At 36.1% G+C, this 23,155-nt stretch overlaps 1 protein-coding gene across 1 annotated transcript in view; it reads left to right on the top strand.

Annotated features, from left to right (window-relative positions):
• The window catches only part of LOC134851889 (melanotransferrin-like), a 123,049-nt gene that overhangs the window by 17,030 nt on the left and 82,864 nt on the right, over positions 1-23,155 (top strand). Inside the window, exons 4-14 of the mRNA XM_063868164.1 lie at positions 1,437-1,569; positions 2,024-2,181; positions 2,709-2,888; positions 3,129-3,330; positions 5,318-5,436; positions 5,794-5,980; positions 6,480-6,684; positions 7,779-7,820; positions 13,844-14,055; positions 14,559-14,742; positions 16,733-16,852. Coding sequence (XP_063724234.1) covers positions 1,437-1,569; positions 2,024-2,181; positions 2,709-2,888; positions 3,129-3,330; positions 5,318-5,436; positions 5,794-5,980; positions 6,480-6,684; positions 7,779-7,820; positions 13,844-14,055; positions 14,559-14,742; positions 16,733-16,852 — 1,742 coding nt within the window. The remainder of the gene's footprint in view (positions 1-1,436; positions 1,570-2,023; positions 2,182-2,708; positions 2,889-3,128; positions 3,331-5,317; positions 5,437-5,793; positions 5,981-6,479; positions 6,685-7,778; positions 7,821-13,843; positions 14,056-14,558; positions 14,743-16,732; positions 16,853-23,155) is intronic.

Consider the following 23,155-nt stretch of genomic DNA (forward strand, 5'->3'; position numbering starts at 1 on the left):
CGGGAAAATTTAGATGTTCGTGTTGGCTTTAGTTTCGACCACCCCCTTAAAAAGATGGGAAGGAACTATGGGTTGGCTTGTGTTTTTTCAGCTTGATGTTTTGTCTGTCTCAAATAAAGCTCATAAAAATCGCAAAGTGCCATATATTATTATACCCCTAGTAATGATTCAGATGTCAAAACATTCGAAAAAGTTGTTTGGTCTGGTTTTTCATTTTCGGACTGACGATTTGTCAGACTAAACGTTTCAGATTAAAATTTTTTCTGGAGTTTTGCCATATTTATTCTATTTTTAAATAGTTAATAAAGCTCATTAGCCCGTTCAGTTTCCTCTCACCGACTAAAAAACAACAAAACGCATCCAAAAACTCAACAAAAACCGTTTTTTGTTGTTTTGCTTTGAATTTATTGCATACATACTTGGTATATTTATGATTTACTGGTTTCTTATGATTGACTGGCAGAAAGATGAGCTAATTGTTCCAACCACAACCACTGAAAATAGGGGAGGAACTTGGTATTCGGGTATGTTGTAGTTTTTCTTTTTTGTTCCGTCTATTTGAAAATTGGGAAGTAACTTTGTATTAGGATGTGTTTTAGTTTTTTTTTGTTTTTTGTTTTACACGCAAAATCATGCACCACAAATAATTATCGGACTAGGTTTAGTAATATATCATATGAAAGCCCTTTCAGTCGTGATTCGAACCACATTAAAAACTCCCCGAAGTTTTTTCTGGTGTCGAGAAAAATCGGTTTGAAATTTTTGTTTTCGTCTTAATCGAGCGGATAAAACCAGTGAACAGGCTTACAACAGCTAAAATGCCTAATTTATGCCCACTTGAAGACCGTAAAACTTAATTATTTACTTTACCAAGTAATTCTAGTTTTTGGATTTTTTGAGCTTCAATTGGTAATCAAAAATTTCTGCAAAAAATTTCTGCAAAAAGTTTTTATGGTCATTTTTCTTTTATAGTCATTGGAAATTGCGATTAAATTTTATATGAGCAGGCAGAGGAAAATCCTGAAACAACTTAGACAATTTATTTAAAAAAGCCTATATGACACGTAAAAATTTCTTCTTTTATCAGATGAAAATACATTCCAAATAATTAAGTTTGACGATCGCAATGAAAAAACAGTCTAAGACAAAGTGAAAATGAGCTACCTTTTTTCCTGTAAAAGATTGTTAGTTAAGTAAAAAAAAATTTAATCCTATATTCTTAGGCTTTTGCTTGCGATAGCTGGGTAGCCTTTACTAGCAATACGTTATGCAATACGCAATATGTTGCTCCCGAAATGATTTTAAAAACTGCATTCAAGTCACAAATGTGATTATCAGCTATCAAGACGCGAGAAGCTGTTGAATTCCTTATTCGAGCAAGTTTTTTTTCTTCATTTTCTTCCAGTAGTGCATTCTTAAGCATTCTTTCAATCCAGGTGTTCTGGATATTTCGGCTAATCCTGCTGGTCTGAATGTGAGCAGTCTTTGTTCGTTGTGTGATGGAACAGGCAGTGACAACTGCGCCAGCTCCTCCTACGAGTTCTTCTACGGAGAACAGGGCGCATTCAGGTACCACAATCTGATTTACGGGTGGAATTTAATTTGTAAAAATTGATGGTTTTTTGTACCAATTAGTAGAATGACGGCTAGTGCTTCCCCGGTGTCCAAATATCTGGACCACGTGAGCATTTCTTCTGTCCCCCTGAACCAAGCGAATGTTCAATTACCCACTAAAATAATTGGCTAAAGAAGAATGTTACAGCCAAGTTCACGATCTCCTCTCTAAATTGTTTTGGGGTGGGGGGGGGGGTTGTTTGTGCAATTAGGATGAGTCCTCCAATTCCATGAAAAAGAAAAAATTTCCAATGTGTTTTTGAAATGAATATAAATGAAGTTTTAGATTGGTTCTTTCATCAAAGATGCATAATGGCTTGAAGTTTAATTAATCATTATTATTCTTCACAATTCTCTATTTTCAATGCGCTTCGAAAAGAATTTTAAAATTTGTTGCATTGATTGTTAGGTGTCTTGTGGGGCTGTCGAGCCAGCCATATTACTCAACTGAAGGCAATCAACAGCAGAAAAGTGGAAGGGCAGACGTCGCTTTTCTGAGACATGACACAATTTTGAAGATGACAGTTACAAGAGAGCAGATCACCAGCAAAGACTTGTCTAAGTTGGGTAAGTTTGAAGGATCTGCTTAACAATCTCCCCCCTATTGTATCTACTAAAGAATCCCCCCCCCCTTTGTTACCTAGATCGTTGTTAACTAGATCCAGGTTGAATTCTAGAGAACGATCCTTTGTCTATGCTGTTAAAAAGCACTGATGATATTTGACTTTTCATAGTAAAGCTCATGTCAGTACTCTAAAGCCATTCTATTGAAATGTAGCTTTTAATTTTGACTATTTTTTTGTCTCAAAAAGACTCACATTTTGTTCAAAGCTTTTTATGTCTGTTTAAGTTATATGATATCTGTCTGTTCTAAGAAAACTGTATTTCAGTTATAAATTTGAATAATTTGATAATGTTGCCCAAAAAACGAGATTTTTTGGAGCGTTCCTTCACTTTTAATTGTGTTTCATTTTTTTTTTGGTATTCTGGACAGCTGTATCACAATGTCTGGTGTTTTTCGTAGTTCAAAATTTGGTTCTTTCCTATTTTCGTTATTTTGAGTTGGCCTTATCACAATGTATTTTGTTTTTTAGACCGACTTCGGCTGTTCAACAAGCGACTGCGATCTGAATTCGTGCTTCTTTGTCCCGAGGGGGGATCTGCGCCTGTGGAACAGTACTCCACTTGTAACTGGGGTGAAGTGAAGGCCAATCTACTGATGGTACCTGCTCACAGCGAGAGGAAAAAAGAAATCACACAACTAGTAGAGAAAGGCGAGTCAGTTTCAGTTGACAGATTCAGTTGAAGTTAAATATAAAAGTAACATCTTAAGCAAAAAAAATTACGAGCGTTTAGTGCGCTTTCCCTAAAATGGTTAAAAACAACTTCAACTTATTTTGAACCCTTGAATGTTCTCCACCATTTCCACTGTTGGGCTCAAAAAAGTTGGGCTAACAAAAAAGGGGCTCCTCTTTCAAACCTAATTTTTTCATGATATGCCTGTGGTTTTTTAGGCCAGCGTCTATTCGCAGATGATATCCGCAACTACTTCAAGATGTTCGACTCTAAGCAGTTCGGAGTGGGGCAGAGAGACCTCATCTTCAGCGACAAAACCATCTTCCTCTCCTCCATCTCCAAAAGGGAGGCTGAAGAATGGAACAGGGATCTGGACCAACAGCTGAACAACCTCTACAAGTGTCCACTCACTCAAATAAGGTATTTACACCAGCGATTTAGCTTTTTCTAAGTGTTAATACTACAAAACCGCTTTTTCTAAGTGGTTCGATTCCGGTAAATATAAAATTTTTATTTTTGAACACTTATTTTTGCCTTTTCGGAATTGTTTGCAAAATGATGCTTCGCTTCTGTCAAAATTGTGTAAATTAATGTTTTTTGTTGTTTTTATGTTAAGTCGTTTTAATCCCAAAACTGATTATTACACTTCAATAATTTTAGTGTGTTATTACGAACATTCTCTTTTTTCTAAGTGTTCACTTATTTGGAAATTTCACTGTAGCATTGGAAACTGCAAAGCAGCTGTTCTCTGCTTTATGTGTGGCTTGTCTTTGATGTCTAGTAAGCGATCGTGGCTGAGTGGTTAGGGTGTGAGACTCTTAAATTCTAGGTCGCAGGTTTGAATCTCAGACGTAACCGATTTTCTATTAAATCGAGTCTTTTTTCTTGTTTTTCTTATTGCACGTTATAGAGCTGCTTTTTGTCGTGTTATCGCTAGTGTTTGCGAAGCGAAGCGAAGCCTCGCCTGTGTAAAAAACAAAATCCTTCTTTGAGTTTCTTCAGATTGTTGACAAATTTTCGAATAGTCTTTCGTTCATGTTCAAAATAAACGAAAAGCTTAGCTAATTGAGTAATTTTTGTTCTGACGCAGAAACTGGGACCTAAGGCTTCGGGTTATTTTTTGCGTAAAACGTGATACCACACAAAGACAACGTACAACGGCAAAGCACGTCATCAATTAGGTAATATGGAAATCAAGTTAGCATCAACCAATTATCAGCAGTAAAGCAGCTTTGAAACAAAAGTTATGAATTGGTAACTAAGCCGAAAAAGCTTGGGTTGACGTGCGTTGAGCTGAAAAAACTTTATCGACGAACAAATTGAGCAACAAAAATATCAAATTTCAAAATTAACATACCCCACAGCACACAATAAAATGAAATATCATTATCACCCTTCAAAGGGCAAAACATGAGGCAACCAAGCCGATATAAGATGAGGCAACCAAGTCGATATAAACTAATTAAATGTTTTGAGGGAAAAAGAGAGAAAATTTAACTTATCAGTTGCTTTACAACCAAAATAAATATAAACTTTGAATAGAAAAAGAAATTATAATGCAAAATATATATGTTGACTAGAAATGTATATTAGCAAAATAAAGCAATGATTTTAATTAACAAATTGTTTATCTGACAAAAAAATGTTTATTGTTCCGAACATTTGAAAAATGGAGAGGAACTTTGTATTCGGTTGTTATAGTTTTATTCTTTTTATTTGTTTTGCAAGCAAAATAAGCGACCACAATTAATTATTGGAAAGAGCTGAGTGATATATCATATTAAAGCCCTTACCTTCGCGATTCGAACGATGTTTATAAATTTTCAAAAAAATTCCCAGTTTTCGAGAAAAACCGGTTTGAATTTTTTGGTTTTTTTATCTTAATTCGAGCAAATAAAGTGAGCGAGCAGGCTTACAATAGCTAATTTTAATGGCTAAAAAGGTTACAATAGCCTAATTCAAAATGTAAAAACTCAGTTTTACTCGTGACATAAGTTTTTTTATTCTTTAAAGGCCTTTTTGGAATCAAAAACTTCAAAAATTCAAAAACCTGCAAACAATTTTTTTTATTCTTCTTTCGTTTTTCTAATCATTTTTCTACAAAAATTGTTGATGAATTTGCTTTTTATATGACCGTCGAATAAGCCCAAGTTCTACTTTTTTGTTCAGCTTCTTTCATCACTCCGAAAAAAAGACACTAATTTGAAAAAAAACCTTTGTTGTAACTGTTTAAGATTATGGTGGGAACTTTCTGTACTACTTGCACAGTAACCTGCTATCCTTGTTGCAATTTGATGATGCTTGCTCTAATGGCAAAAGCAGAAAGTTTGTTTTTGGATTAAGCAATCTAGAATATAAAAATACATTGCAAAACGTTTATCATACAAATTTTGTTTTCTGTATTCAGGTGGTGTGTGTTTTCCGAGGCGGAGACAGACAAATGTGCGAGGTTGTCTCTGACGATGTTGGTGAAACATTTCTTCTGGCAATTCAAACTCCAATGCATCTTCAGGGCATCACTACAGAGTACAGTTTAAATCCTATTTTTCCCTATAATGTCAACTTGAACAGTTTTCATAAAATTTCAAATTAAATTAAATTGACATTATTTAAATTCACATTTCAGCTTAAAGAATCTAACCCCCCATTGATTGTATGAAATTGTCTAATGAGGAAGATTGCGGTCGTCGTGACTCAGCGGGGGGGGGGGGGGGGGGATGAAGACTCGATCTTAATTTGTATGGGTGTTAATGAAACGGCGAACAAACCAAATTGTAATTGATCCGTAAAACAGAAAGGGAGCCCAATTTTTGACAACGAAGGACTCACTTCAGATTTCATGCGCGGCGATTGTTCAATTTCATCAAGGTTATTTCCTTCTAGGTTGTTTTGAAGCCATAGCAGCCGACGAAGCTGATGTCATGAGTAGTGAGCCTGCATTCGCGTTGGGAGCCATGAAGAGACTCAGTTTGGAGCCACTGGCCCTCGTGAACAACTCGCACCCCAATGGCACTGATTACGTCATAGCCATCACAAAGCGAAACAGCCACGCCGCACTTGACGACTTCACGTAATTCGTTTCTGTCCCCCTGTTTCTTATCCCCCTAAGCGGGTGGGAGAGGGGGAGGGAGAGGGGGAGGGGGAGGGGGAGGGGGAGGGGAGTTACGTTATGATGTAAAAAATACGCATATGCTTAACCATTGACTTAGTTCTCTTGAAGGTGTTGGTTAATTTAGTAGGTACCACAAAGGGGAATAGTAAAATAGGTCCCAGATAACTTCCATCTAAATATCCTGTTTCTTTTACTAAAGTTAGACCAAGTTAATGGCTAACTTTAGGCTAATTAGATTGGTTTATTGGTTTGACGGTTCGACCTATAGTGAAATGTGTTTTCCGATGTCAAAACGAACAGTTTCGGGCAAAATATTTTCGTTCTGATTCTTTCACCCAAAAACTATAGTTCTGAAAGAAAAAATTTGGAACTGAGAGTTATATTTAACTAAAGCGTTCTTTTTTAAATAACTGCTTCTTGAAAATTCAATTATTTCTAAATTTTAATTGTTTTGCAGCCGTGGAGACATCAAAACCCTCTGTCTACCATGGGTGGGCTCTGCACCCTACCTAATCTTCACCCATTTAATTAATTCACTCTCCAAAAAGAAGAAGAAAAACATATTGGGCGAAGAGGGGGAAGAACATGTTTGTGATCACGTGGCCCAGCTGAAGAAACACGTGCACTCTTCTTGCATTCCCGGATTCACTGACTACTTTGAGGTATTTATTTCTATACTTCAAGATTTTTCAATGTAGTTATTTCTATGTTTTATTCACCCCAATGGTATCTGCTTGTACTTCCAAAAATTGCCTCTCTGACTCCAAATGTAACTCAACCATTATTAGTTTTATTGTTCCGACTTTCGTAACGAAAGTAACGAAATATTTGTGCTCGGGGTGGGTTTTTTTTCTTCAGACAAATTTCGACTTTTTAACTAGCCATTTTTGACGGAATTTTTTTTATATCATTCGAAAGGTATTGTTGTCTTGAGCTTAAATTTGAAAAGATATTTTACCTGTGATCATTTTTCGTAACGTTATGGGGGTTTAAAGATTTCAATTTTGGCCAATTTGACACAATTAACGCGCGATTTATTTCGCGCTATTAACGCGTAAGTCTTAAAAATGGTTCTGAATTGGTTGAAGGAAGCTTATTTGCCATAAGTTATTTGTTACTTGGAGCGAAATTTGTCACTTTGTACTTTATACGCCGTGTGGGGGATGATTTTCACAAAAAATCTCAAATTTTTTGAAAAAAAATTTATTTTATTTTTATTACCTTTAATTTTTTCAAGCTATTACTGCTCCATAGACCTTAAAAGGCAGTGGGAACATTCAGGGCTTCGCCCTGATACGAGCAGTCTTGTCTGCTTTTGTACTCACATATCAATTTTTCTTGTGTGCAGTGGTACGTTTTCTGAGTTTGGCTAGAGGTCTTATTAAAAAAATGACAACTTTTTAAGTGACCAATTTGATTTTCTGAGACAAACGTTGCCAATAGTTTTTGTAAATCTGCAAAACAGTTAATTCAATTCTCTCGTAAACCCAAACTGGCGCATTTTGGGTCACGGAGGAACACATTTTCTTTTTCGGCGGCTAGCGTAGCTTCCGTTTTTTGCTGAACCTTGTTACCTAATTTTTGGTCCACATACATTTCTCCCGGACTTATTTCGCTCCTATAAGTTTAAGTGTGTCATTTTGCCTCTTTATTGTGATTCACAACTTCTGCTGTTAAAGTGGGGCGAAAGTTGCCAATAATTTTAAGAGGAGTTAAACATATATGTGAGGGGCAAAACGTATTTCCTATCTTTTAGCATTCGATAAACTCAAATGAGACTAAGGGACCTACTTCTAGTGTAAGTTTCAATTCCTACTTCTTAACCATGCGATCACTTTTGATATTTTTATTGGATATGGGAGTTTCACCATTCACGCATTACAAATATTTCTTAAATACAAACTTACAATCATAATGAATGTGTTGAGAACTCAAAAGCGCAAAAAAATACTGGTTATGGATAAAAGCGCTCAGATAACTGGGAAAAAATTTTTAATCATAAAAGCATTCCTATTCTTCTTCTGCAAAAAGAGGGCGGATAGTTTCTCAGTTTGGATATGGTCAAATATCACGTAACCGGTGGCAGGCCCACAAGCCGAAAATAGACTTACCACGTCAACAAGCCAAAAACTAATATTTTTATTTAACATAACAACTGATTGTCACTGTTGTTATGCAAATAGTACGTAACTCTGGGGTAGTTTTGGCTTCCAGATATGGCGGTTTGTTCAACATCCGCCCGCTTAACCATGCCTAATGGTGAGCAGATTTAGGAGTAGAGGCCGACTCCTCCCCCTCACTCGACTTGGATCTCTTCGCTAGAGATGGACGGTAAGGCAACATCGCTCTCAATCTGGGACTCTGTAAAAAGCTTCAAAATAGTTACACTCAAAGTACCCGCATTACAAAAAATGCCAGTCATCCCAATTCTCATACAGTCATCACAGTCAGTAGCGGATTTAGGTAGGGGGGTTGCGAACGCCCCGCCCCCTCAGGGATTCGACCCCCTGCCGACCCAAAGGGTCCCCCTTTTGTACTTTTTTGAGATATCCATTTTTGGCCTAATGACCTTAAAAATGTTCTAAAGGCGCCTTCGGCGCCAATCTATACTAATTTTTAGGGGGAGCTCGCGCGGAAAAAACTCGAAGCAAAAATTTATTGTTTTCTGAGGTGTTTGGCTATGGTCTATGATGCTTTCAGCTGATTTTAACCTCATTTTTAATGAAAGGAATATACCGTACTGTAAAGAGATTGATCAGCATTATTTTTGTATTCATGCAACAAGGATTCAACGATAAGAATCAACAAGACTGCTCGTATCAATGCGAAGCCCTAAATATTCCGAAAGTCTATGGAGTAGTATATGCTTTAAAAAATGATAATTTTTTCAAATAAAAATCAATTCAAATTGACTTCAATGCATATTTGTCACTACTTGTAGACGCAGTAAGTTATATATTATATATGTAGCATTGGAAATTTCAAAGCCTCTGTTCTCTGCTTTGGGAGGCTTATTTGGAGGCTTTTTTTTAAAAAAAAATTGCACCATATAGAGCTGCTTTTTGTCGTGTTCTCGCTAGTGGTTGCGAAGCGAAGCCTCGTCTCTGTTAAAAGCCTATGCATCAAAACAGTAGAGATAAGTTCAAAATATGCCAACCTATGGTAGGGTGTTGTGTAGGCGTCTCAATTTCCATAAGGAAATAATCTACACCTCTAGTGATGTCTTTTTCTATACACTAATTAATTGGCGTTTTATTTGACTCGTATTAAAGAAGTCCCTATGTTGACATTTTAGTAAATTGCTAAAATTTTGCAACGTTCATTATGTTTCGTTGAATTCAATAATTTTTATTTTTAAGGCATTCTATTTTTTGAACTATTTATCTAATGAAGCGTGAAAGCTGCTGAAGCGTGAACTAGTTTTTTTTTATTTAGCAATGCAAACTTATAAAACTTTTTGTGAGTGTTTGTTAAAAAAATTTGAAATTCTCAACTTCATGGTGATGTGCTATCAGCGCACACTCAAGGGTTCCAAATCTGGCCCGCAAGTACTATAGCTCAAATCCTTTTGTTTTTCAAGATATAACGTTCTTTATAATTTCACAATCTGTAGCATTGGAAATTTCATAGCATCTGCTCTATGCTTTATTTGTGCCTAGTTTTTGTGATTTATGAAGTGTCCGTGGCTGAAAAGTAGGTGCGTGAGACTCGTAATCTTGGTCGCAGATCGAATCCACGACGTGGGCGAGCGAATTCTTGCCAATTCGAGGCTCTACATTTTCTTACTTCACTTTCTCGCGAGTGTTTGCGAAGCGCAGCTTTGCCTACTGTTTAAAATTTTAACACTTTTGCTCTCATTTTCGCACAATAAAGCCTAGCCATACAATTCGCGAAGTATGGTAATAGACAATTGTAGACAATTTGTATGGAACTGTTTGAATAGCATTTTGGGTGTTTGGATATCAACTTGGTCTCCTGAAACAACTATCATTTCAATATGTCATTGAACGTAGTGAAGACACTTTTATCGGTCGCGTTTTGTTCTTTGTTTGCGTTTTTCTTTCAGGAACAAGTTTTAAAGTTGTTCACGCTCATATTTGACTGCTGGCGGCTTGAGTGCCGATTTCTTCTGAATTTTATTTCAAACTAGCCAGAGTTTTTTCAATAAAAAGTGCAAAATGCTAGAAAAATTGTGAATGTTTTTTCGTTTCGAAATTGGTTTTTAGTTTTTAGATTTTCCGCGGAAAAAATAAACCATTGATTTACTCACTTTTCTTTAATTGAGCTAGTCAACCATGAAACTTTTCTGAATCGAAAAATCTGATCTCTTCAATTATCCCCCTCCGCCTATGGTGTTTAACAACGAGTTGCCACCTCTATAAAGAGTTAATACAAAGATAAAGCGAAAAATTTACCTGGTAACGAACCTACGCCCCCCTTGTAAAGATCCAAAAAAGCTTCAATGTAATATAATTTTTGTCGAACTTCGCAAGTTTCTAGAATGTTCGGAAAAAAAACATATATGTTTTGGTTTCCTTGGCGTTCATTGACAATTTTCTATTTAACTGCTTGCTAGCTTTGTCATCATTTTTCCCCCAAAAAAAATTATCTGCAAAAAAAATTAAACGAATGATAAAATGTACAAGATAGAGTACCAAAAATTGATATTTAGACTAGCGATCAGCGTAGTGTATTACTACGAACCTTGTTTTTTTTCTAACCTCACTCGCAAATAAAAGTGTTCATGAAAATTGCTCACTTATTTGGAATTTTCTCTATAACATTGGAAATTTCAAATTATCTGTTCTCTGCTTTATTTATGGCTAGTTTTGGGATGCATTCAGCTTGCATGGATTAGTGGTTAGTGCGTGAGATTCATAATCTCTAGGTCGCATTGGGTTCCAATTTTGCACTGATTAGAGACTTATTTCGAAATTTTCTTATTGCACTGAATAGAGCTGCTTTTGTCGTGTTCTCGGTAGTGTTTGTGAAGCAAAGATTTGCTTCTGTGTACAATTTTTTTTTGAAAAATTGCTTCGTAGTCGAAACTCAACTCGCATAACTTCTCGGTACCAAAATTTTGCTTCTAAAATACTTCTGTACATACGGATTTATCAAGCTTATCTCGCAGTGGAAATCAGTGCTATTTCCTTGTTTGTTCAGTACACTCGTATCAAACTCTCTACAGTGCAGTTTGGCTGTGATCGAAGTTAAATAACTGAAAAGTTATCACTTTAATTCAACATTAACATTTTATGGCACAACCAAAGCTGATTTTACCAAAAAAAGGTTTTTTTTCTCCAGGTCGAGACTATTGTTTCATGCTACCCAGTCATCATGGCAATTTTTTACCGATCCGTGGCCGAAACTATTCAAAGTATTTAAAATAAAAGTAGACTATTTCAAAGAAGTTAACAGCTAAAACATTCAGGGTCTCGTTCTGATACTAGCAGTTTTGTTTACACTTTGGCGTCAATGGGAATACGAGTTCCCTGCTGAAATTAAAGCTGTAAATAAAAGTTTTGTTTCACAGAATTTTGTCAGTCCAGGTACCGCATAATTGAAATCAACAGAAAAATACAAACAAATGGATTGGCTTCAGTTTTGCTTACCTATATTTCATAAGTTTGATTAGATCTGTGGTACTTAGGTAACAGAAAAGTACCCGAAAAGGTAACAGAAAAATCTAAGTGGTCGAGAAGGGGCGGATTAAAAAAAAACATAACTCTGAGGACCGTATTGTACGCCGGCCAAATGTTTTCTATGAAATACAGCTTTTGGTAGAAAAATTTCAAAAACAATGCTCGCGTATTTTTGAAAAAATCAACACAAACTAATAGGCTAAAAACGGCTTAGAAAAACTTTCAGCTTGATTGCCCAAAATAAAGATCTGGAGTTAGTACCAAAGAAGGCTTTCATCTTTGGTACCAATTCCAAATCTTTATCTTGGGCAATCAAGCTGAAAGTTTTTCTAAGCCGTTTTTAGCCCCTATTAGTTTGTGTTGATTTTCTCAAAAATACGCGAGCATTGTTTTTGAAATTTTTCTAGCAAACGCTGGATTTCATAGAAAAAATTTGGTCGGCGTACAATACGGTCCTCAGAGTTATGTTTTTTTAAATCCGCCCCTTCTAGACCACTTAGATTTTTTCTGTTACCTTTCCTGGTACTTTTCTGTTACCTAAGTACCACAGATCTAATCAAATTATGAAACATAAATATGGAAAACTGAAGCCAATCCATTTGTTTGTATTTTTCTGTTGATATTAGTTATGTAATACCCGGACTGTCAAAACCGGATTGCGATTAATTAGAGAGTCAAAAAAATGTGCAGTTTATTTTGAGATCGATTTTAGTATAAAAAAATATGGCGATTCAAAATGTTCCCAAAATTAAGTTGGACTTGGATATTGAATTGATTTAATTAGCTTGTTTTTCTAGTTGAAACAAATTCAATTCAAATTGATTTTAAACCGACTTAAAGTCGTTCAAAGCTCTTTAAATTGATTTCGCTCATTGTGTACACCAATCAATTTTACAGATTATATACAGATTTTCTTGACTTGATCGACTCTCAAGTTATGTGAATAATTTAGGAAAAATTGTAAAGAATGCTTTTCAATTGACTTTTTGCTCTGAAATTTGACCTGAAAAAAAATACAAGCTCAAGTATGCAGAAAATTTTTGCAAAAGCAAAAATAGTTGTTCAAGTTATGCAAAAGCAAAAATAGAAATTTATGCAAAAGCAAAATTATGTAAAAGCAAAAGTAGTTGTTCCCAATTTTTTTTTGTTGATTCGCTTCAAAAATTGACGCCAAAAGTTGATCTCAAAACTGACATTTGAATAAGTTTTTTTGCCAAATTTTTGTAGACTGGGGATCAATTGGATTACAAAATCTTAAAAGGATCCCCCTGAAATTACCGATTTGCGGCCAGAGCAAAAGTAATAATTAACTAAATTTGTTGTAAACTGCATAAGACTAAAAGATAAGTTTTTAAAAACACCTAAAAACTGATTTAAGTCGAGATAAATCAAATTTTTAGAGATGTTTGTGTTCTAAAATTTCTTGCAAAAATCCATAAACATCGATTTACCTCAAATTTTAAGACAATGAAATCGATCTTTTTAAGAATACGTATACTATCGGTTTTATACTATCGAGTTTCATACTATCTTTTTTATCTCTATTAAATTGATTCGAATCGATCTTAATCCATATTTGACAGAGCGGGTAGCCGTAGTTAGTTGTGTCGTATAGCAGAAGCGGATTTTGGGAGAACGAAGCCCGCGCGGAAAAAAACTCGAAGCAAAAAATTGCCGTTTTCTTAGTTATTTGGCTATGGTCTATGATGCTTTCATCTGATTTTACCGTACTGCAAAAAGATTGCATTGTAATTAATTTTGTATCCAAGCAATTATGATTTAACAATAAGAATGAACAAGACTGCTCATATCAATGCGAAGCCCTGAGTATTCCGCAAGTCTATGGAGTAGTATTTGCTTTAAAAAATGATAAATTTTTCAAATAAAAGTCAATTCGAATCGAATTAATGCATTTTTGACAATGATGGATGGACGCAGTTAGTTATATAGTATATCAGAAGCTGATGTTGAGAGAACGAAACCCGCGCGAAAAAAAACGCGAAGCAAAATGTTGCCGTTGTCTTAATTATTTGGCTGTGACATAGAAATTTTTTTTGCAACGTAAGTTCTCTTTAATGTGTATCAGGAGCTTGAGAAATGGACATCATCAAGCTGAAATTTAACCATTTTTGAAAATACGCCCTCTCTGCAAAAGTTTTCAATCCTCTGTGACTTTTAGGGTTATAATGAAGAAGAACAGAATGATTGGTGGCGCCTCTTTGGATATGAAGGCGACAAAGAGACCAAATCTTCGTCGTCTTCGTCGTCGTCGTCGTCTTCTTCTCGACTAGCAAATAGGTTTTGTGGGCTGTGTGCGAGTGGGTACGGGGAAGCAGACAAGTGCGAGGCAGATCACGACAACATATTCTTCGACAGCGTCGGTGCATTCAGGTATACTTCAAAAATGAGAATCTTTTTGAATTACTCTGAATACATAAAACTTCGAAACATAGTAAAAACTGTTTTTAATTTACATCATTATAATCAATAATCATCGCTGGAGTTAGATGGCTCTGGGGACATTCTTCGTCATTTTTGAGGTTTTCATGCTTAAAATATGTTTTGTAATCCTTTTTTGGATAACTGTTTGAAGCTACTTTCAGCACCAATATAAGTCAAATTTGAGACGCGATTGAACTTAAAATAGGCGCTATTTTGTATTTTTGCTGTGATTCAGAAGTGATGGTTTGGTGTCCAAAACGTACTCAAATAACAACCTACGGATTTTTACTACCGTTTTCATCTACGACCCGATAAACAGTCTGCTGCTAGTCTTTCGTTTCCATGCTATTTAACACAGCAAAAAAAAACTTAGTTTTTCTCCTTTTATAATATTTTTCTGGGATGTATTTTTCGTTTATCATTACTTGATTGTGTTTGTGTGTCATGTGTAGATGCATGCACGAGCACTACCCGGATGTGGCTGTGACAACATGGAGCTCGTTCTTTGACAACACCAACATGCAGAGCTACTCGGAGTGGGGCTGGAACTACAGACGCTCCCTTTTCAGACTCCTCTGCAGTCCCCTCCCCCTCCACGCCAACCTCACAGAAGCCACTGACTCCTCTCTATTCCGGGTACCTAGTCTTTTCTGTCAACTGAGCTGCTCTAGGGTCCAAGTTTTGGCTTTATCTTTTGACTGAAGTGGTCAAACCAGATGTTATAATTCGACCAAAAATCCATAATCGCGCACGGTCTATGGTCGAACTGGCGGTCAAACTGAGTCAAAGTATTCGGGTTTCTGGTCGCCCTGGTCAGAGCAAATAGTCAAAACCTCGACCCGGGCTGCTTTAAACTAAGATTCAGATTTTGGTTCGCAATTATTAATTCCTACAAATCGGATTCAAGCATTATGCTCCCATTTCCAAAATTTCGAAAAGATCCGTTTCTGTCTGCATAAGATAAAAGATTCCAGGCGTTATGTTTTGTTGCTATTAAAGCAGTTCGTACTACTCGGGTAGTCAAATTACATTTTTTGGAACTTGGAGAACGCAAACTCTATATTTAGATGCCAATGATTGAATTGGTAGATGCTTTTATGCATATATGCTTTTTTGAAACTGAAAAGTGGTTCAGCTTATTTTGCCATTTCAAAATCTCATCTTTTATACGAAATGCTGCAATATGTAAGATTTGAGGTTCTGTATAATTTTTGCTTTCATTTGTTTCTACTTCGAGTATATCATCAGATTAAATGGTTTAAGTTTATGTTATTTCGGTTTAGTAGCCTCATATAACGTCGCGTGAAGAGCGGAAACAGTTTTGATGTGTTTATTTGCAACGCAACTTGAGTTTCAAACTTTTTTTGCGCCTGAAAATGTTTTACCATATTTTTTAGGCTCAACGGGTGTCTACACAAATATTGTCTGCTAAGTTACCGCTGGTAATGTTTGTGTTAAAACTGTTTTAACGCTTCGCCTCTTCTCATTTAACATGCTATATTTGTCATGTATTGCTTCTGCACTGGTATTTGTATCCTTCAATCAGGAATGCTGGCCGACTATGCTCAAGTGCTTTTCTCAGTAGTGTTGCTTTTTGGGCGTGATAATGCTGCCTGTAGTTCCGACCATTGAAATTGGGGCTGAACTTTGTGTTCGGGTGTGTTTTAGCTTTTTTCAACTTTTTGTTTTCCAGTGTTCAGAAAAATGTAATAAGATGAGCATTCAGGCCTACAATAGCTTATTACCCTTGTTTATGCTTAAGTTAGGCCGTAAATAAAAAAAACTTTATTCGAATAAAGTTAGTTTTTGGAGTTTTTTTGCCTCATTTTGGGATCAAAAACATTCAAAATTTTCTGCAAAAAAATTGAAAGTTAAAAATTTTTTTTTAACGATTTCTTTTCTTTCTTATTAGGTTACTTTTTCTATAAAAATTCTTTTTTCCAATAGACCTACATTACTATGACTGTCGAATATGCCTTATAAAGAGTAATGAACGTAGTGAAGACTCTTATATAGGTCTTGTTGATTTTTTAATTTGTTTTTTTTTTCAAGAAAAGTCTCTAATAATTACAGCTGTGCATTCATACATATTGATGTATTTATTAATGCAATTCTGTAGGCATGCACTTTTTGAGTTCAATTGAAATTCTTCTGCTTAAAATTACGTAAATAGCACTCTCCGAATACAAACGTAGAAATGGCGCGAAAAAACGTGAAACGATTTCTAGTTTCGAAAGTGAAATTTAATTTTTATATTTCCTGCGGAATAAAAACTTTACCTATTGATCCAGTTTTCTCTAGTTGTGTTCATGTTATCAAAAAAGTGCCAATTATAAAATGTTCTCGAAAACAAAGAGCTTAAAGGGCATCTATTTGTTTCTTTGAAATTCGAAAGTTGAGATTTTTTTCAACAGTGTGTTTTTTATCTTTACTTGCGTTCATTTCTTTTTACCAATCTTCGATTGGCTATGTTTCTATTTTTTTGTTCACATCTTTTATTCACAGCACGCAGAAAAAATGACACTAATTTGAATGAACTTTCTTTGCATTTATTAAGACTATGGTCGGAACATTCTTTTCTACTTGCATAGTGACCGGCTACCCTTACTATTGTTGGCTTTTGCAGGAGTGCAACTTGGGAAGAATACCTCCCCACGTGATCCTCAGTCGCGGTAACTCCTCGGATCAGAAGAGAAGTGTCATCTTCCACTTTCTGAAGGCACTCGAGTCCAGATATACACAAAAGGTAAGATGAATTGTGCAAACAGATAAGAACTCTAATTTCTTTCCAACTGTTATTTTCATTATTTCGGAAGGTTATTCTGTAAATTATTAATAATAACTAACCATGATCAAGCCAATAAAAAATCATAGAGCACCAGTAGAAAAATAGGAGCCAGGAGATTTATAACAGACTTAGTAATGAACTTGCTGAAAACTGACTATGACGCAAATGAGACACGATTCCAGATTTTTTATTCATTACTTCAGAAGAGATTATTTTGTAAATAAGTAAGCAATCCTGATCAGGTCAATAATAAATCAAGAAAAATCAGTGAATACATACAAACCAGGATAATTATATCTATGGCAGCACCAGGAGCGTGCCCGGGGGGGGGGGGGGTTCAACCGCCCCCTCCCCCTCAGTTCTGGTTGCCAAATGTTTCCAAATGGTCCCACCTTTGGTATATTTATACGATTTCAAAGTTTGGCTGAGCAAGCTCAAATTTTTTCTAACGGCGCCTTTGGTGCCAATATAACTAATCTTAAAGGGGGAGCGCGCGCCATGCCGTTTTTGGCCTGTTTTTTTAATTTGCCTGCGGCGCAGAAATTTTTGACAAAATAGGGTATTTTTGAAGGGTGCTATAGTATTTTCCTTAAACCTTTTTCGAAACTCTTCAAAATGATTTAACCATTGAAAAATCCTTTGCAAAAGTATCTTGCCAAAATATTATTTTGCAAAACGCAATGAAAGGAATAGCGCGCCCTAATTATCCTCAATTGGTCGATTGACGTTTTTTAGACTTCCATTTTAGTCCATAAAACGATTGCAGGCAAAGTATTTTCTAAAAATTGAGTTTGTAAATATTTTGCAATCAGCGCCAAATCAGCAAAACGAATAAAGATGAAACCCCACGACCAAAAACCAGTTTTTATCTGTTTTATTTTTAAAATTGACTGCGGTACAGAAAATTTTGACAAAATAGCGTCCTTATAGTTTTTTCGGAGAGTCCTTATAGTATTTTCGATTTAAAAGTTTTTCGAAAAAACACCTCCCCCCTAGAAAAATTTCACTAGTATTGTGTCGAAAATAAATCTTAAGTCGATTATGAGGCAAACTAAACACCTCAAAACACTCTCACCTATATACTCATGCCGGCTGAAACCATGCTCGTTTTAGTCGGCTTCACCCACCGCGCAAGACTCATCAGTCTAAAATTTGTGATAATAGTAGTCTGAGGGTGAGAGACTCTTCAATATGATTTAACCATCGAAAAACTCTTTGCAAAAGTATCTTGCCAATTTTTTGTGACAACGCAATGAAAGAAATACCGCACCCTAATTATCCTCAATTGGTCGATTGACTTTCTTATATTTCCATTGTATTCCAAAAAACGGTTGCAGGCAAAGTATTTTTTAAAATTTGAGTTTGTAAATACTTCGCAATCGGCGTTAAATCATCAAAACGAATAAAGATGAAACCCAAACTGAATGTGACTCGAAAATATATCTTAAACCAAAAAACTTTTTTAGAAATCAGCCGACCCTGATTCGAGGCCCGCAGCTTTTTTGTAGGCTTTCAAAGACGAGTCGTGTTATTTCCACGACCAAAAATCTGTTTTTGCCTGTTTTGCTTAAAAACTTTGGCGGGGGCACAGAAAGATTTGACCAAACAGGGTCCTTATAATATTTTTGGTGAGTCCTTACAGTATTTTTGGTTTTTAATTTTTTCTAAAAACTGCCCACCAAAAACACTTTACTAGTTTTTTGTCGAACTTGAAACTATAATTGATTATGAGGCAAACGAAACACCTCAAAACTTTCCCGCTCATATACTCATACCGGCTGAAACCATGCTCGTCTTAGTCGGCTTCACTCACCGCGCTAGACTCATCAGCCCAAAATTTGTGACAAGAGTATATTTAGGGTAAGATACTTTTCAATATGATTGAATCATTGAAAAACCTTTTGCAAAAACATCTTGCCAAAATTTTATTTGAGCACAACGCAATGAAAGCAATAGCGCGCCCTAATTATCTTCAATTGGTCGATTGACATTTTTTATATTTCAATATTAGCCAAACGGTTGCTGGCAAAGTATTTTCTAGAATTTGAGTTTGTAAATATTTTGCAATCAGCGCCAAATCAGCAAAACGAATAAAGATGAAACCCCACGACCAAAAACCAGTTTTTATCTGTTTTATTTTAAAATTGACTGCGGTACAGAAAATTTTGACAAAATAGCGTCCTTATAGTTTTTTCGGAGAGTCCTTATAGTATTTTCGATTTAAAAGTTTTTCGAAAAAACACCTCCCCCCTAGAAAATTTTCACTAGTATTGTGTCGAAAATAAATCTTAAGTCGATTATGAGGCAAACTAAACACCTCAAAACACTCTCACCTATATACTCATGCCGGCTGAAACCATGCTCGTTTTAGTCGGCTTCACCCACCGCGCAAGACTCATCAGTCTAAAATTTGTGATAATAGTAGTCTGAGGGTGAGAGACTCTTCAATATGATTTAACCATCGAAAAACTCTTTGCAAAAGTATCTTGCCAATTTTTTTGTGACAACGCAATGAAAGAAATACCGCGCCCTAATTATCCTCAATTGGTCGATTGACTTTCTTATATTTCCATTGTATTCCAAAAAACGGATGCAGGCAAAGTATTTTTTAAAATTTGAGTTTGTAAATACTTTGCAATCGGCGTTAAATCATCAAAACGAATAAAGATGAAACCCAAACTGAATGTGACTCGAAAACATATCTTAAGCCAAAAAACTTTTTTAGAAATCAGCCGACCCTGATTCGAGGCCCGCAGCTTTTTTGTAGGCTTTCAAAGACGAGTCGTGTTATTTCCACGACCAAAAATCTGTTTTTGCCTGTTTTGCTTAAAAACTTTGGCGGGGGCACAGAAAGATTTGACCAAACAGGGTCCTTATAATATTTTTGGTGAGTCCTTACAGTATTTTTGGTTTTTAATTTTTTCTAAAAACTGCCCACCAAAAACACTTTACTAGTTTTTTGTCGAACTTGAAACTATAATTGATTATGAGGCAGACGAAACACCTCAAAACTTTCCCGCTCATATACTCATACCGGCTGAAACCATGCTCGTCTTAGTCGGCTTCACTCACCGCGCTAGACTCATCAGCCCAAAATTTGTGAGAAGAGTATATTTAGGGTAAGATACTTTTCAATATGATTGAATCATTGAAAAACCTTTTGCAAAAACATCTTGCCAAAATTTTATTTGAGCACAACGCAATGAAAGCAATAGCGCGCCCTAATTATCTTCAATTGGTCGATTGACATTTTTTATATTTCAATATTAGCCAAACGGTTGCTGGCAAAGTTTTTTCTAGAATTTGAGTTTGTAGATTCTTTGCAATCAGTGCCAAATCATCAAAACGAACAAAATGAAACCCAAAATGACTCTAAGACATCTCTTAGATCAAAAAATTTTGTAGAAATCAGCTTACCCTGATTTGAGGTCTGCAGCTGAGTTGTAGGCTTTCAAAGGCGCGCCTCGTTTTTTCCATGGCCACAAATTCATAGTCTGGGCAGCTTTTTATAGTCGCCAACAAGGTTTTACAAGACTGCTTGTATCACGGCGTTGATTGCTCTGACTGCCTTTTAAGGACTATAGAGCAGTGTTCGCTTTATAAAAATTGGTGCATTTAAAAAAATGAACAAATTTTCTAAAAAAAGCATCCCCTCATACTACAAAAAAGCCATTTGAAGTACAAAGTGATAATTTGTTGCTCCTAGTAACAAACAAAATATGGCATAAAGCCTGCTTCAACTAATTTGGAACGGTTGCTAAGACGGATTAAATCTCCGCTCACGCGTTTAGAGCGAGCAATATATCGCGCGTTAATTGTTCCGAATTAGCCAAAATGAACCCCCATAATTTTACTAAAACGACCACAGGTGAATTATGTTTTTAAATTTGAGCTCAGGACAACAACACTTTTCAGTTCCGTCACAATGGCTAGTTAAAAGTCGAAATTTGTCTGGAGAAAAAACCAACCCAAGCACATATATTCCATCACTTTCTTCGAAAGTGGGAACAAAACATTTGAATTCCGGTTGCAAGTCTAAAAAATAATTGCAATAGTCTGAAAAAAGTCGCGACATTGTCTGGAAATTAATCGCGAGCAGTGGTGGATCTAGGATTTTCTAGGGGGGATTTCAGAAATTTTTTTAAATTATGTCGACCAAAGTTTTTTTAAATTATGTCGACCAACTTGGTTTTCCGAGCGCAACTAGAACACTATAGAAACCTATTTCGACACGAACTTTTCGCCTGAGGCAATATTTTGAAGAAGAAAAAAACAGGTCAGAAATGAGGTTTTTGAACATTTTTTGGATTTTTTTTGACCAAAAACTCGCGTTTTCTTCGGCACGCGCTCCCCTTCAAAATTATCATATATTAAATAATAAATGGCGCCTTATAAATATTTAGGGTTAGTCGGCCGAAAAAGGATGTCGTAAAATAATACGAAAGGTGGACATTTTGGCTGGTGAGGGGTTCGAATCTCTGAGCGTCGCCCCCATTTTAAATCCGCCCCTGTTCGCGATAAGCTGAAAGTTATTCCCAGCAGTCTAAAAGTGAATCATAATAACCTGGACCTTAAGTCGGAACAGTCTGGATTGTATAAACATAAGTTTCGGGCTTGGAAGCTCCACTTGATTTCAATCAAAATTCCGATGAGAGACATTTGGAGAAAAATATTACCGTTTTTGAGGACTTGACATCACAATGAGCAGGGCCCAAATTTTGAAAATGAACACAAGATGAAAATGGAAAGCTTATGAGAAGCGAAATTTGTTTTTTTTTATATAAAAAAACGCGTATTGCGTAACTGATTAGCAAAAGAAAACGTCAAAATTCAAATTGAATGAACTGTACAAAATAATTTAAAATATATTGGTAGCGCCGTTAATTTTTTTTCGGTCGCGCCGGTCTGGGTTAAATATTTTTCTGTCGCGGCGGTCCCAGAAAATTTTTCTGCGTCGCGCCAGTCGTGTTCACTTCTCCTCGGTCTGGAAAAAAAACGAATTTTGTTCTCGTTAGTCTAGAATTACCTATTTTTTTTGTAGCGAAAAACTGGAAACACTAAATTTTGATTGCCTCACCTTCGGTTGAATAGACCTTTCATACCGGAGGGTATGATATTATAACCCTTGAATCCGAATGGATCGATAAACCTTATTTCTAAGTCGGGGTGATATAAAACAGCTAATTGACAGAAAACATTAATTCAACTCTGTTTCTTATTTCAATTAGAGTTTGTCCTCTCTGCCTATCAAGGTCAAATGACCAGCCGTCTAGGCGTTTAAAATAAGATTATTGGTAATATAAAGAACATACATATAAGGTTAGTTTGTCGATCCAGACCGGATGACATTCCCCCTTGACAACAAAAATTTATAATTTATTGTTTGTTAAATTGAGTGTTAAAGTCCCCTTGGGACTAATAGATTTGAGTTTTATAGTCCCGGTAGGACTCTTTTGACATCATTTTTTGTTTGTATGTTCTGCTTGGCATTGTCTTCCCCCTGGCTTTCGTGTTCCTCCTCATCAACATTTTTCTCGGTTTGGTCCACTCCGCTTTCTTGACAAACGTTTGTGTTGATATATAAAATTTCGTTATTTGTATCCGTTGTCTCATTTTCAATTGGTGGTGAAGTTAAATCGACTACCTCAGTGTGGCCTGTCTTGTTCTTCGGACTAATTGCTTCTATGAACTTGACGCATGCCTTGTATTAAGGGGTTTTTTTTCAGAAAAACCCATTTCTTGTATCAGAGATTTTAAGCTTGGATAATTGTCCGTTTGTTTTTCCGGTGGTGAAACAATTTGAAATTTAATTGGTTGTTTTATCTCTTCATCCATTTTATTTTCAATCGCGTTAATGGGTACCGGGTTCCCAAAAGCATGTGAAAGCGCCGATTGGCGGTTTCTCGTTGATTTTCTCAGTGGCTCTGTTGTCTTCGCTGGGGGAGTCTGTTTCTTGTTTTGCCGCTTAGGCGATGGAGCAATATCTTCGGATGAGGCCGATGATTTATCGTCATCTTCGTGATTGTCGGTGTTTGGTGTTGCTGGTTGTGGAATGTTGTTAGTAGATTGCGAAGTCCCGGCCGGAATTTCTGCTTGTAGGCTCATCCCACTCGTTTGTACTTTCCTTTTTGGTCGCCGGCCGGTCCGTTTCCCTGTAGATTTTGCTTTTCGTTTTGTCGGGCTATCGGATTTTCCTTGCGTTAGCATCCTTTCCTTTTGGGTAAGCTTCTTCGGGAGGCCAGTCTTTTCGTCTTCTTTGAA

Source organism: Symsagittifera roscoffensis, chromosome 7 (genome assembly GCF_963678635.1).
Source record: "Symsagittifera roscoffensis chromosome 7, txSymRosc1.1, whole genome shotgun sequence".
Classification (NCBI taxonomy): Eukaryota; Metazoa; Xenacoelomorpha; order Acoela; family Convolutidae; genus Symsagittifera; species Symsagittifera roscoffensis.